At 48.7% G+C, this 14,164-nt stretch overlaps 1 protein-coding gene across 1 annotated transcript in view; it reads right to left on the minus strand.

Annotated features, from left to right (window-relative positions):
• EFCAB8 (EF-hand calcium binding domain 8) overlaps positions 1-14,164 on the minus strand; it is an 85,195-nt gene that overhangs the window by 34,921 nt on the left and 36,110 nt on the right. Inside the window, exons 13-19 of the mRNA XM_049869548.1 lie at positions 13,086-13,220; positions 11,745-11,858; positions 10,559-10,786; positions 9,782-9,852; positions 8,801-9,005; positions 5,067-5,270; positions 3,041-3,172 (exon numbers count right to left, since the gene is read on the minus strand). Coding sequence (XP_049725505.1) covers positions 3,041-3,172; positions 5,067-5,270; positions 8,801-9,005; positions 9,782-9,852; positions 10,559-10,786; positions 11,745-11,858; positions 13,086-13,220 — 1,089 coding nt within the window. The remainder of the gene's footprint in view (positions 1-3,040; positions 3,173-5,066; positions 5,271-8,800; positions 9,006-9,781; positions 9,853-10,558; positions 10,787-11,744; positions 11,859-13,085; positions 13,221-14,164) is intronic.

Raw genomic sequence — 14,164 nt, forward strand, 5'->3', positions numbered from 1 at the left:
GTTTTTTGATGTTTTCAATTTCCTTGGCGAGCCTCTAATTTTGTTCCTCCATTTGTTTTCTGATGCCCGTTATTTTGTTTTCTGTGTACTTTCTGTTTTCTGTAAACATATTTAGCACCACTGTCTGAAATTTTTCTATTTTTTGCATTAATCTGCCCTTCATAGAAGAAATTTCCTCTTTTTCAGGTTCTCCTTTTGATGGGTCCTTCGTCTCTTGTGATTTTGTGTTTTACTATTTTTTGTTGAACTTGGGCCATTTTGATATCTTTTTTTTTTTTTAATAGTTTAAATTCTGTTTTCTGATTTTTGTGGTGAATTTCCTGATCATGCTTGGTTGATTTTTTTTTTTTTATATGTTCTCTTATGTCGACAGCACTGGGTTTTTTGGGTATGTTCTCTTAAGAACCACTAGAGGGCAGTCTTATCCTTAGGGGTTTTTGTAGCACTGATTCGTGAGTTCTGGGTGCTTGGCCTCTGGAGTTCAATATGCGTGCGTGGGGGATTTTCACTCGCCGCAGACACTAATGTAAGCAGTAGTGTTTGGCTTTCCCATGGCAAAAGTGGGGAGCACTCTATGCCCTTCCCTTATGGGCACCCCTGAACATGCTTTCCCATGGTATCTCACTGTGAGCACAGAGACAGCCATTTCTCTCCATGCTGCCTGTCTGAAGTATGCATCTATAGGTGCCTTTTCAGCTCCTCCTGGTCCTAGTGCCTGTCCAGCTCATGTCGGTAAAATTCAACAGCATTCTCTCTCAGCACCATGATCTCCCTTCACTCCTCCCGAATGCATGGCTCATGAACTCCCCCAGCCTATCTGCATAGCCTTAAAAATAGGGCTACAGCTTCCTCAGTTTAGCTCCCATTCTATGTTCTTTTTTCAGAGTGTTGCCTGACCCCATTCCAAAATGGCCATAGTGAGAAAGTGCTCCAAATTCTAGCAGGTAGATTCTCCCAGCTTCTGTGTCACCCCCACTCCTTCTCTCCCGTTTCTAGACTCATCTCGACTCTCCCACACCTCAGCTGCCATCCAGAGTTCTGAGATCTCAGTCTGTGTTTGTTTTTATTCGTTGTTCAGTGGGTCAGTTACTGGGGGATAAATGGGAATAACCGCGCACTTTGTCATTTAGCCCCATCTCTCAAGGGTAAAATACTTAACTTTACAGTGGAGAAGACTGGAAGAAAACACCATTTCCTGGCTCCAGTTTCAGGAAATGTAAATGAATGTCCTCTCTAAGCCCAAGAAGCCACTTCAGGAAGAGGGATGGGCGTGAAAGCAGAGCCACCAGGAAGACTGGAGGCAGATGAATAATGTTTGGTACACATGGTCAGTCAGAGCAGTTGAAATTCTTGCTTGTGATTACAGGGATGTACAAGACGGTCACCCTGGGTCCCCAGCTGCCTAGACTGGACTAGCTCTCCCTGCACCACATCTGGGACTTTTCCGGAAGCACATCACGTGGTGCAGCACAAACACCCACCTCCACTCCACACCGCACCATCCAACCTGCTACCTCTGCTTCCCAAGCCAGTAAGGTAACATCAGATTCGTGAATTTAAAGGGATGGGGTCTGCTGGCAATTCTGCCTTCCAGAACCAGTCTTTCAATCTATTCACACAAGTACTTAAAAATGTATGTACAAGGCTGTACAATGCAGATTGGAACACAACTACACGCCTGTCAATATGAGATTGGCTTAATCATTTCTGACATCCAAATTATGGGGTGCTATGGTGGCGCGCAGTGGTTAAGAGCTCAGCTGCTAACCAAAAGGTCAGCAGTTCAAATCCACCAGCTACTCCTTGCAAACCCTATGGGGCAGTTCTACTCTGTCCTATTGGGTCGCTATGAGTCAGAATCAACTTGATGGCAACGGGGTTGGTTTTTTTAATGCAGTTGTTAGAGGCCCTGGGTAACACAAGCAGTTAATATGCTGGGCTGCTAACTGAAAGGTTGGAGGTTTGAGTCCACCTAGAATCACCTCAGAAGAAAAGCTTGGCCATCTATTTCTGAGAAGCAGCCATAGACAACCCTATGGAGCAAGTCCTACTCTGACATACAAAGGATCACCATGAGTCGGTATAGACTTGACAGCAACCGGTACTGGCATGCAATTAGTAAGAAGTATATAATAACTTACCAAAGAATAGATAAATCTAAATTATTGGTACAAAACACCAGTAACTTAATCTATGATATATTATTAAGTTAAAAAAAATAATAAAAGCGAATGGCACATCACATAATTTTATATCACAGGTCTAAAAAAAATACAAAAGGCTAAAGCTAGTCTCGGCAGTAGCTACTGTTGGACTGTGGGGAGCGGCAGGGTGGAATGAAATGTGGAGGACTTATTTTTTGTCTTATACACTTTTATTCTTTTTCATCATTTAGTATGTATTACTTTTAAATTTTTTAAGGTTTCTTTTAATTAATTAGAGGAAAAAACACTCAGAAACTGGACGAGAAAATATCCAGCCACTTCAGGCTTTCTACCCCACCACCACAGGACACAGTCCCAATTCCCTGGAGCTAGGTATTGGGGCAGCCCTGCCACCTAACAAAACTATATTTTCAGGAGGGAGAGTAAGTATTACAGTAAGCAGCATCCAGGGTCAGAAAGAAGACAAGTACAGGAGAAAGACAGAAGGATAGGTATGAACCAATTCCCACTTGCATGTCACACAAAATACTTCCCCCCACCCCCACATGGTAACAGAGGGCATTTTAGCTGTGGATCCTAGAAATGCCACCTCTCCTACCTCCCAGCCCAACCTACCAAATAGGAGGTGACACTGCTCACCTCTCTAGACAGCGCCTGCCCTCCCAACTCTCAGGGGGCTGCCCCAGACACAGCAGACCTGAGACCCAAATTCTGAGGGGCACCATCATCTCTACCACACCTCCAGGGTCTCTAGGGGGAGTCAGGCTGGGTACCTAGCCCAGGCCCCCCCAGGCTCAAGGACACAGTGTTTCCCAGCCCCATCCTGACTGCTCACTCGTGGCTCTCATCCCAGACCCTGGCTGAACACGGCTAACCTTCTCCACAGATGTATTGGTAGGTACCATCTTCTTCCGGGGTTCCGTTTTTCTCTTTTCAGTCTCTCTGGAAAATAGCTGTTTATCATGAAAGACTTTTGGTTTCCTGGAGCTGTCAGCACTGACAGGTTTCTGGAAAGCAAAATGGACCCCCCCGCCCAGGTCATTATGAGGTGTCTCTCCACCTCAAGGGGGAACAGAAATCAGAAGCAGACAGTGAAAGGGGAGCTATCCCACAGCCTAGTTGGTAGATGCATCACCCTGTGGAAAGTACAGTTGGTGTCTAGTGGATCCTGGGCCTGAAAACGCTTGGATGCTGGAAAGTCTCCATGTCAGGTTACCAGCACTTCTGCTATCTAGGGCAGAGCCTTGGGTTTGCCTTTGAGGAAGATCCTTCCTTTGTCCTAGAAGAGGCCACCCTGGTTAAAGGTGGGGATAAAAGGGTATATATATACCTGTGGGGTGAAGAATTACTATTCCCACAAAATTTGGTCATTGTCCTTAGTTCCTAAGAGGTAACCTCCAAACCCTGAAATTTCCTGAGTGACTGGGGTGGTTTGGTTTTGTTTTCCTATGACATCGGACAAGTTATACTAATGAGGTAAATCTTGGGTGGGGGCTGGCCATCCTAGGAAGATGCACTATGTGATAAAAGCCCAACTTCTTGGAGAGCGGGGGGAAGAAACTGGAGATTGAGTTCAACCACATGGGCAATCATTGCCTACATAATGAGACCCCCCCCCAAAAAAAACCTCTGGACACTGAAGCGCAGGTGAACTTCCTGCTTGGTGACAGACTGGGATGCACAGGAGGGTGATGCATCTTTAGGGAGACAGAAGTTCCACACTGGGACCCTCTCAGCTCTTTCCTATGCATCTCTTCTTTTGTATCCTTAATATGATAAAACCGTGATCATAAGTAGAGCACTTTCCTGAGTTCTGTAAGTCATTCTAGCAAATTATCAAACTCAGGGATGTAGTGGAAATCCCTAAATCTGTAGCCAGCAGGGTATAAGTGTGGGTGTTCTGGGGACCCCTGAATTTTTAGTTGGTGTCTAAAGTCTTGGGCAGCCTTGGCGTAATCATTTACGGTACATCCAAATTATGTCTAGAGGACTTTGAATGCAATGACATGTCTCTGATGATTCAGACTAAGACGGTATGAGTGTCTTGTGGAAAAAGTGTTTTTTTTTTTTTTTACAGTCATGTAAATTCTGTGCATGTTACAGCAGAATTATGTCCTAGCGGGTCATGCTGGATCTAGGTCTAGACGGCCCAATGCCTGTCAATGACTGTGTTTTGAGAAAGTAAGAGTTTTCTCATTCAAGCCTTAACTCCCAGGCGTGGGAATCAGGCTTCGATTGCAGAAACAATCCATCTGGCTCCTCCACAGCCCAGACAAGGGGTACTCAGAATTGGGTTGCCAAAGGTCTGAGGCCAAGCCATCCCCTGTGAGAGGGGAGAGGGTTGCTCACCCTTGGGATGCAAGTTCAATCACCCTTGGAAGGGTTAATCCTGGGGCAGAAATGAGGACTCCAGAGGAGAAGGAAAGTAGCCTGCCTTTTCTGGGCCTCAGGCCACTGGAGCCTAGTCTCCAGGGAGGTGAGGCTTGTTGGGGGAAGGTGGGCAGGTCCCTGCAGCTTTTCTCTGCACCTGGGTGGGCAGGGCCAGAGCCAAATGACTTGAGCTTGAGGATGGAGAAAGTAATACAGGATCGAATATCCAATTTTAAGTTCTCTGGGTTGTGTTCCCTTCTGGTTCTGCCCAAGCTTTCAGACTTGGTATCAGCGGTGCTCTTGGAAGGCACCATGCCCAGACTCAAGGCAGCAGAGAAGGTTAGGTACAGTGGCAGCTGCTGCCGTCACCACTGTTGGGCCCAAAATAGGGAGGTACCCTGCCAGGGGCTGCAGTGCTCAAAATAAGTGAGTTGACTGACCTGAAGGCACTCTGGAAAAAGTACATTCAAATAAGAAAACAAACACACATGTTTGACCAGGGTGGCCACCTGGTCTGACCCTCACTCCCACCTGTGGGGGCCTGTGTCTATCATGCTGCTTTTCTCTCAAGTGTCTCATCGCCGGAGGGGCCGATGTCAGGCTCCACCGCAGGATGGCATTGCCCACAGTCCTGCCAATGTGCTGTGGGGAGGCCTTGTATGCCCACTGCTGCTGCTCCACACAGGGCTTGCTGGCCCTGTAGTTCTCAGAAGGGCGGTCGTCCGTTCCCTGCACCTGCACCAGGGAGAAAGCAGCCCCTGAGGTGTTGTAATGCCCCAGAGGGAACTGGGGGCCTCCCTGGTCTGGGATGGTTAGAATGACAACATCATGGATCCTTCCAACCATCCTAGGGCTTGCTTCCCAGAAACTGGGCTTTCTTAAAGTACCCACAGGCAGGGTGCTGCTCCCGGGAAGAACTCTCTCCTCACCTGTAAAATGCATGGTGGTTTCCAAATATGTTTGAGGTTGTTTTCTATCTTAAGGGAAGCTCCAAAGGGTAAAACAGATCAAAGCTGATCTGCTTGTATGGGGGAAGCCCCACCCACCAGAACCTCCCCTGACCCTTACAGTAGCCACCAAGCATCTCCACCCAACACTGTCGGAAAACCACTGGATGAGGTGACCCCAAGGTCCCTTCCAGCTGTAATCTGCTAAGATTCAGTAATTCAGAGACCACACTGAAAGGTTGGCAGTTCAAACCCACCAGCAGCTCTACGGTAGAAAGATGTAGCAGTCTGCCCCCACAAAGATTACAGCCTTGGAAACCCTATGGGGCAGTTCTACTCTGTCCTATAGGGTCACTATGAGTAGGAATCAACTCGACGGCAATGGGTTTGGTGGGTTTTTACCATGAGCCCAGTGAGCAATAATGGTTAATAGTGGTAAAATGAAATGAAGCATCTTCTAAACCTGTTGCCCTTGAGTCAATTCTGACTCACAGTGATTCTATAGGACAGAGTAGAAACTGCCGCATAGGGCTTCCAAGGAGTTGCTGGTGGATTCAAACTGCTGACCTCTTGGTTAGCAGCTGAATGCTTAACCATTGTGCCAGCGTGGCTCCGAACCATCTTCTAGGAAGGTGTAATCTACTAAAGAGGACAGGACTAACACATTGGACTTCCTGGATTTGGATTCTGGTCCTACCACTTCTTGGTTGTATGACCTTAGGCAAGGTACTTAACCTCTCTCTGCCTCAGTTTCCTCATCTGTTCAAATGATGATAATTATAGAACCTACCACACAGAGTTGCTGTGAGGCTTAACCATATTGTACACATAAAGCAGACAGACAGTGTGCAAGAAGTCAACATATTTTAGTTGTGATTGGTGTTCTTGTTATTACTAACTAAAAACAGAAAATAATTCCTTAAAGCCCTCCAGCCTCCCCCAAGAAAATCTCTTTCCTGTCAGAGTTATCTGCTTCCTCACTCATGCCCCCACAGCACTAAGGACTCACATCTACTACCATTGTTATTTTGTTGTTGTTGTTAGATGTTGTCGAGTCGATTCTGACTCATAGTGACCCTATGTACAACAGAACAAAACACTGCCCAGTCCTGTGCCATCCTCACAATCATTGTTACGCTTGAGCCCACTGCTGCAGCCACTGTGTCAATTCATCTTGTTGAGGGTCTTCCTCTCTTTTGCTGACCCTCTACTGTCCACGTTCCTATTATTAGTGGATGTTTACAACTGTTTCTTCTCATTTTGAGTTGTGCCACATCAGCAAATGAAGGTCCCAAAAGCTTGGCTCCATCTACATCATTAAGGTCGACTCTGCTTTGAGGAAGCAGCTCTTCCCCAGTTCTATTTTGAGGGCCTTCCAACCTGAGGGGCTCATCTTCTGGCGCTATATCAGACAATGTTCCACTGCTATTCATAAGGTTTCACGGGCTAATTTTTTTCAGAAGTAGGCCACCAGGTCCTTCTTCCTAGCCTGTCTTAGTCTGGAAGCTCAGCTGAAACTTGTCCACCATGGGTGACCCTGCTGGTATTTGAATACCGGTGGCATAGCTTCCAGCATCACAGCAACACACGAGCCCCCATAGTACGAGAAACCGAGAAATGCGTGGGGGTATTTTGTTGTTAGCTGCCACCAAGTCAGTCTCCAACTTATGGCAACCCCGTGCGCAATGGAAAGATATGCTGCCCAGTCCTGCACCACCCCCAGGATCAGCTGCAGATGAGACTGCTGTGATCCATAGTTTTCACTGATTTTCAGAAATAGATCGTCAGGCCTTTCTTTCTAGTCCATCTTAGCTGGAAGCTCCGCTAAAACTTGTTCAGCATCATAACAACATGCAAGCCTCCACTAACAGGTGGGTGGTGGCTGTGAGGAGGTGTGTAAGCCAGGAATTGAACCCGGATGTCCCACATAGAAGGTGAGAATACTACCACTGAACCTGCCCTCACCTACTGCCATTACTGCATGCTAAGTACTGTCTCCTCCAGGGACTCAATTACACCCATTCTTCACTTATCTACATGGTTAAGTTCCAAAGCTCAGGTCATTATGCAAAAACTGGCATTACGCAAAAATGGGAGATGACCACATCAGATCACAAAATATTATGTGGGGCCATCAATGGTCTCAACCCACCTGAAGCAAAGGAAGATGAAGAACACCAAAAACACAAGGTAATTATGAGCCCAAGAGACAGAAAGGGCCAAATAAACCAGAGACTACATCAGCCTGAGACCAGAAGAACTAGATGGTTCCCAGCTACAACCAATGACTGCCATGACAGGTAACACAACAGAGAACCCCTGAGGGTGCAGGACAGCAGTGGGATACAAACCTCAAATTCTCATAAGAAGACCAGACTTAATGGTCTGACTAAGACTAGAAGGACCCCGGAGATCATGGTCCCCAGACCTTCTGTTAGCCCAAGACAGGAACCATTCCCAAAGCCAACTCTTCAGACAGGGATCGGACTGGACTATAAGATAGAAAATGATATTGGTGAGGAGTGAGCTTCTTGCATCAAGCAGACACATGAGACTATGTGGGCAGCTCCTGTCTGGAGGGGAGTTGAGAAGGCAGAGGGGGGTCAGAAGCTGGCTGAATGGACATGAAAATAGAGGGTGGAGAGAAGGAGTATGCTGTCCCATTAGGGGGAGAGAAACTAGGAGTATATAGCAAGGTGTATATAAATTTTTGTATGAGAGACTGACTTGATTTGTAAACTTAAAGCACAATAAATTTTTTTTTTTTTTAATTATGTGGGACATATATATCCCTCTGGACCCAAGAAGTGAAAAATGAGGTGGGCACTGTTTATCCCACTGGTCATGAAAGGGTTACTGCCAGACTTATGTCATTAATGCACAAAATAGTCAGATAGCAGATTTTTTTTTACTATTGTAGTAAATGCTGGATAACAAGACAGTCGATAAGTGAAGAGCAGGTATATATGAGGGTAGGGTTCGCAAATATCAGGGTCCTCTATATCCCTCTAACGCTAGCCCAGATTCTGTCTCCCTGTAACACTAGGGGCTCAGCAGGAACACAGTGGTCAAAGGCCTTGATGAGGGACAAGGAATAGTCTGTGTTCTTTTAAAGGGAGGAGGAAACTTTGCGCATGGACAGAGTTCGGGCTGGTGCCCACCTCCCAACTTCAGATAGAATAGAACCCCCAGCTCCCTCCAGAAAAAGCCCTCACCATCTCTTCTATTTCCTGGGGTTCTTTCTACCCCCTGCTCTATGTGATTCTGGCCCACAGCTGAGAAAAAGGTAAGAGGAGAATATGCTCCTGTTGACCATACCTTCTTGGGTGGCAAAGGCAAAGGGCTCTCAGCGGCATTGAACTTCAAGATGGGCTTGAACCAGTTGACGTTCCAGAAGAGGATGTCCCCATTGTAGGAGGAGGTCCCGAGGAACTGGTTCTGGTACCTGGCCATGCTCAGGACGTCCTCCGTGTGGAAGGTCTGCCAATGGTGGCACACAAGCACCGGCCTGGTCTTATGGAACCTGTGCACATGGTCAGAGGCAGGAGGGCTGAGAGCTCAGCCTTTAATGGTCTGCTGGGGGGATCACCAAGGCCATCAGGATTCTGGGATTGGACTCAGATGAGGATACCCTTAGGTGTCAGAGCAGGGGTGAAGCCCTGCCTTGCTGACCTCACTAAGCACCTGCGAGATGCCTACTATAAAGGCCCTGTCTGAAGACCTTTATATAACCTAATCTTATAGGTAATGAACCTTAATCTACCCGAGATGCCTGAGTAAGGATTAAGGTCTAAAGAAAGGGAAACCACGGCCTAAAGGGGACGGGCCCTTGCACATGTTGTCTCCTCTGCCTGGAAATGCTGGTCACATCCCTTCACTGCTCCACCAAGATCTCCCCCTGCAGACCCTTCACTTTTCTGACCACCCCCGCAAGACAAAACAAGGTTCCCCTCCCTTCTCAATAGAAACCTATACTTTTTTTTCCAGAGCACTCAACATACTTCGTAATTATAAATGAAATTTATTTGACTAGTGTCTGCCTTCCCCACTGAACTATTAAGATCCAGAAGGACAGAGACTCCGTAATTGTTGTTTATATCCATGCCCAGCATCTAGCACAAAGCTTGAACTTATTATCCTCAATGAATGATGAATGGATGAGCAGATGGAACAATGGACATTACAGTATAACAATGGACATTACCCACTACTAATTCCCTGCTTGGAGTTCCAGCCACCAGGAAAGCTAGGGATAGAGGAACCCCTCTGGAATAAAGAGAGAACATACACCCTACTTACCTCATAAAAGTGATTCTCCTACTCCATCCTGTCACGTAGAACACTTGGCTCATATGGATAATCCCACTAATCTGTTGAAGATGAAAGAAAGCAGTCAGAATACTCAATGATGATAAGAATTCCTCTAATTGATACCATCGTATATTTTTCAGAGGGTTCTTCCATCCCATTATCTCATGGACACTGATGTACTTAGACGAGGCAGCTAGACTAAGTATCCAAGTCCATTTTATAGAGGATAAAACTGGGGAACAGATCTGGCTAAAGTCAAATGGCTACTCAGTGGTAGGAATCCAGACCACTACTCAATCCCTGGCTTCTTGGTCAAGTTCTCCTTGTGAGTTGAGTAAAGAACTGTGTCATAGAGGTCAAGGTAATAGGTCAAGTCCCAAAGTGGGGTGGTTGGCTTTGCTCTAGGCCACACCCATAACCCTGTCAGGCATTTCCCAAATAGGGATGAATATGGGTAGACAGGCAATCCAAAATTCCAATCTCGTGGGTTAAGAAGTGTTATATAATTAAAGAGTAAGAGTAACTAAGCTTTGTGGAAAGTTTACTTAGTATAGGCACCGTTACTCACTACCTTCATTCTATGCATGAGGACACAGGCTCAGGGAGGTTTGCAGCCAGGCAGTCTGACTCCAGAGCCTGCACTCTTTGAGAACTATGCTTGCATGGCCTTCAGGAAGGTACAAGATAGTGCATCCCAGGGCCATGGGAGTTGTGCTTTGCTGCTCAAGAGGCCCTCCCTGGCTCCTGCTGATGTATCAGACTGACCTCCAGCTGGTCCGTTTTGGGGAAGGTCCGCAGGCACTCGCCATTGTTGTAGTTCCACATCTTAATTGTGCCATCACGCAACCCCGTGAGCAGGCACCGCTCGGACTCGTCCAGGGCCATGGCGGTCAGCTCCACGTGACGGGCATTCACCACAGAGAACTCCATCATATTCCTGCCTGTCATGACCTCCCACACACTCACCATGCCCTTCAGGCTGCCACTCACCACCTGTGGGGGAGCACACACGACTGGGGGCTCCCAGAGAGGATAGCAGCCCCTCTCCAAGGGTGGCCTCCAGCGTCTCCCCTCCCTCCCCTCCCCTCCTGCTGCAGGATAAGGTCACTCTTGAAAACAAACCTTTCTCTGCATCATGGGCAGTGCAAACTTGCGCTGCTCTTTTAGAAGGAACCATTTGGTGAAAGTCCCCTTTCACTGCGAAATGGCACTTATCAGAATCTCTCCAGAGAATGTAATCCCTGATTTGGCAAAGACGCTTACTACAGCGTCATTCATTGTGGCCAAAAAAAGAAATGAGCTACCCCCAAGGCAGAGCTTTGCAGGGGAATGTTGAGATGGCCCCTCCACCCAATGACCCATTTTGCTGCTGTTGTTGCTATTCCAGGCCAGCCTTCCTGCTGAGAACATCTAGAAAGGCTATGGAAAATATTTTTTTTAAAACTTGTTGACAGCATTGAAGAGCTCCAAGGCAGTGAGGGATGGTGGTGCCAGGAGCCAGAATGGGAGATAAGCCCAGAGAAGTAACTCCGGCCTCATGGGGCCAAAGGCTGCCCTGCCCAGAGCCCAGGCCACAAAAAGGGTCCTGATGGGAGTAGGCCAAGGCCCTAGCAGTCCCTTTCTGTTCCCACACCTGGGGAACAATTCTGTGTACCTGGCTGTCCTGCGCAACTCAGAGATCTGTACTCAGGACCAGGGTGCTGCCCGGCCTCCCTCCTCCTTTCCCACAATGGACTAAGCCGAACTATGGCTTCTCTGGAAGACGGTGCTTAGGAGCAGCACCCACACTGGGACCTCGCAGGGCACCTCACATTACCAGTGTTCAATCTCACAGGGCTTCTGAAGATGGCTGCCTGTTTAGAATTAACCTACGGCAGTCAGCTGAGGGCACTTGTGCCCAGTGTCACCCGGCACTCCCGCCAGCCTCAGAGGTGAGCCCTGGCCCACTCACCTGTTTAAAGGTCTTGCTGTAGAGGACAGCACACAGCGGGGATCTGTGAGTTGTGGTCTTCTCCCCTGTTTTCTCAGGCCCCTGGGACTCCAAGTACCCATTTAAGATTCCAATCTGCAGGTAAGGAAGGCAGACAGCTGGGCAGAGAAGGTCTCTGCCTCAGTGGCCAGCTCCAGAGAGGAACTTCTAATACCTCAAGACATCAAGATGTCCTGACTGCACATAGACCTGCTGACACCCCTCACCCCTACTCCCTAACTGTACTCCCTGGGGTTGAGCCTCCCAAACCATAGTGTTCCTAGAACCCCAAGTCCAAGTCTAGCCCAAGGTCCCTCTCACTTTATGACTTCTTAGAAGCTTAATGCCTCAGTGAAGTGTTCTCCTCCTCCAGGAAGCCTTCCCTGACCACCCCGCCCCAGGCTAGGCTGACGATTCTTTGTCTGTGTTCCCTAAAGCATACAACTCTATCAAAACATTTAGCACTTTCTACTAAAATTATCTGTTCTTTTTCTACCCTGTAAATTCCTTGAGAGATGGGACAGTGTCTAATATATTCTCAGCTTCTGTCAAAGAGCAGGGGGTTGATAAAGTTTAATGACCTAAAATAAACTTCAAAGGCCGATTTAATTCAAGCAATGCTGGCCATCAGCCTGGCACTCAGTAAAGAGATGAAGTCCACCCCCAGCCCCACTTCTCAACAACTGTCATCTGCAGGAGAGCCAGCCAAGTGCACGAGGACTGTGTCTGTGCTGCTGCCAGGACGGCCTGCCAGCAGACCGTATGAGGGTCAGGGTGGTCTTCACGTGGACACCAGCTAAGTCATAGCTCACAGAGGGTCATCATGTCATTTTTCTCCAGGCTCTCTCTTTAGAAGAGGCTGCTCAGGTGTGGCCTCTGCCTCCTGGAGTTCACGATTTAGCAGGAAAGACAGTCATGTAATGGTGATAATACAGAGTAATAAGGGCGGTGACCCAGGGAAGTCACAGGACCAAGGAAGCACGGAGGAGGGGCTCCTAACTCAGCCTGGGGGCCCGTGTGGGCTTCTGGGAGGACAGCCTGAAGCATATGTAGGCAGGAAAATGGGCAGAGAGCAGCAGCCACAGCACAGGGGTGACAGGAAAGGGGCCTACACATAGTCTTTCAGGAAATCACAAGAGATGAGAGCGTCAGGGGCCAGGTAATGGAGTCCAGCAGCTTCATCCCAATGGCGGTGAAGAGTATTCTTAGGACAGGCAGATGTCACCCTCCCTTGGGGGCCCTATGAGACATCAGAACCCAGCCACTGCAGCCACCTCTATACTCTGCGGCCATGACCCACCACCCTCCAGGGGCAACACTCACTGAATAGGTGCTGCAGACGAGCGTGTCGTCCTTGTGGAAGTAGGCACTGGTGATGGGGCAGTTCCCCAGGGCAAAGAGCTTCCCGCAGAAGGACTGGAGGCACACGTAGTCCTGCATGTCCCACACACGGATATTCTAGGGGTGCAAAACAGGCAAAGAGGCCGAGGGTGGACCTGGGGGATGCAGCTGGCACTTGAGCCCTTGTGAACACTCCCTGCAAGCAGGGCCAGGTGCACACAGTCCAAGCCTCTCCTAAGGCACATCCTCTGTGCTCAGTGTCTCCCAGCAACAGAGATGCCATTCTTACTGCTCAGACGAGGAAACCCAGGCACACAGTGAGTGGGTGGCAGAGCACAGCGTCCCCTGCAGAGCCTTCACTCATGGCCCCTACCCTGCACGAGCAGCTGACCATTGAGGCCCGGAGGCAGCATCTCCCCCCTCCCCCACCAGGTCCTCACTTGCGGCAGCCACACCTCAGCCCAGCCTCAGTGAGGCAAAGCCAGCCTGAGACACAAAGACAGTGGCAACCAACATAGTAGCCATAAAGGCCTGCTTGTACCAAGAGTAGCCCCTCACACTCACTCTGGGTTCAGAAACTCCCTAGAGACCCAGTGGAAGTCTGTTCCAGGACCTTCATTGCTCAGAGGCATCACAGTGTGCTGGAAAGAACATGGACTTTGGATTGACCAGACTCTGGCCCACATCCTAGCTCTGCCAATTCCTCGCTGACCATGAGGATTTCAGCAAATCCTTCCTGTCTCCCACCCCTCCAGCCTCCGCTCCTTCACCACAGGTGGTGACGCCCAGCTCGCAGGGCTGCAGTGAGAACTCCATAGAAGAGCACAAGTGAAGAGGTGGCCCCAAGGCCCCTCGTAATTCTCAACCTACTGAGTCCCTGAAAACAAAAGCCTGCCCACCTGGAACCCCTGGCCCGTATCCCCACTCTGGCTGGGATACCCTCAGCAGTCTGGCAGGTGGGGCACTACCCTGAACCAGTAGCCACAGAGGAGCAAAGTGACAGAGGCCCTAAGCAGGGGAGTTGAGGGGGGCTGGAGAAACGTGATGGGCAGGCAGCCCAT

This window comes from Elephas maximus, chromosome 25 (assembly GCF_024166365.1).
Source record: "Elephas maximus indicus isolate mEleMax1 chromosome 25, mEleMax1 primary haplotype, whole genome shotgun sequence".
Lineage (NCBI taxonomy): Eukaryota > Metazoa > Chordata > Mammalia > Proboscidea > Elephantidae > Elephas > Elephas maximus.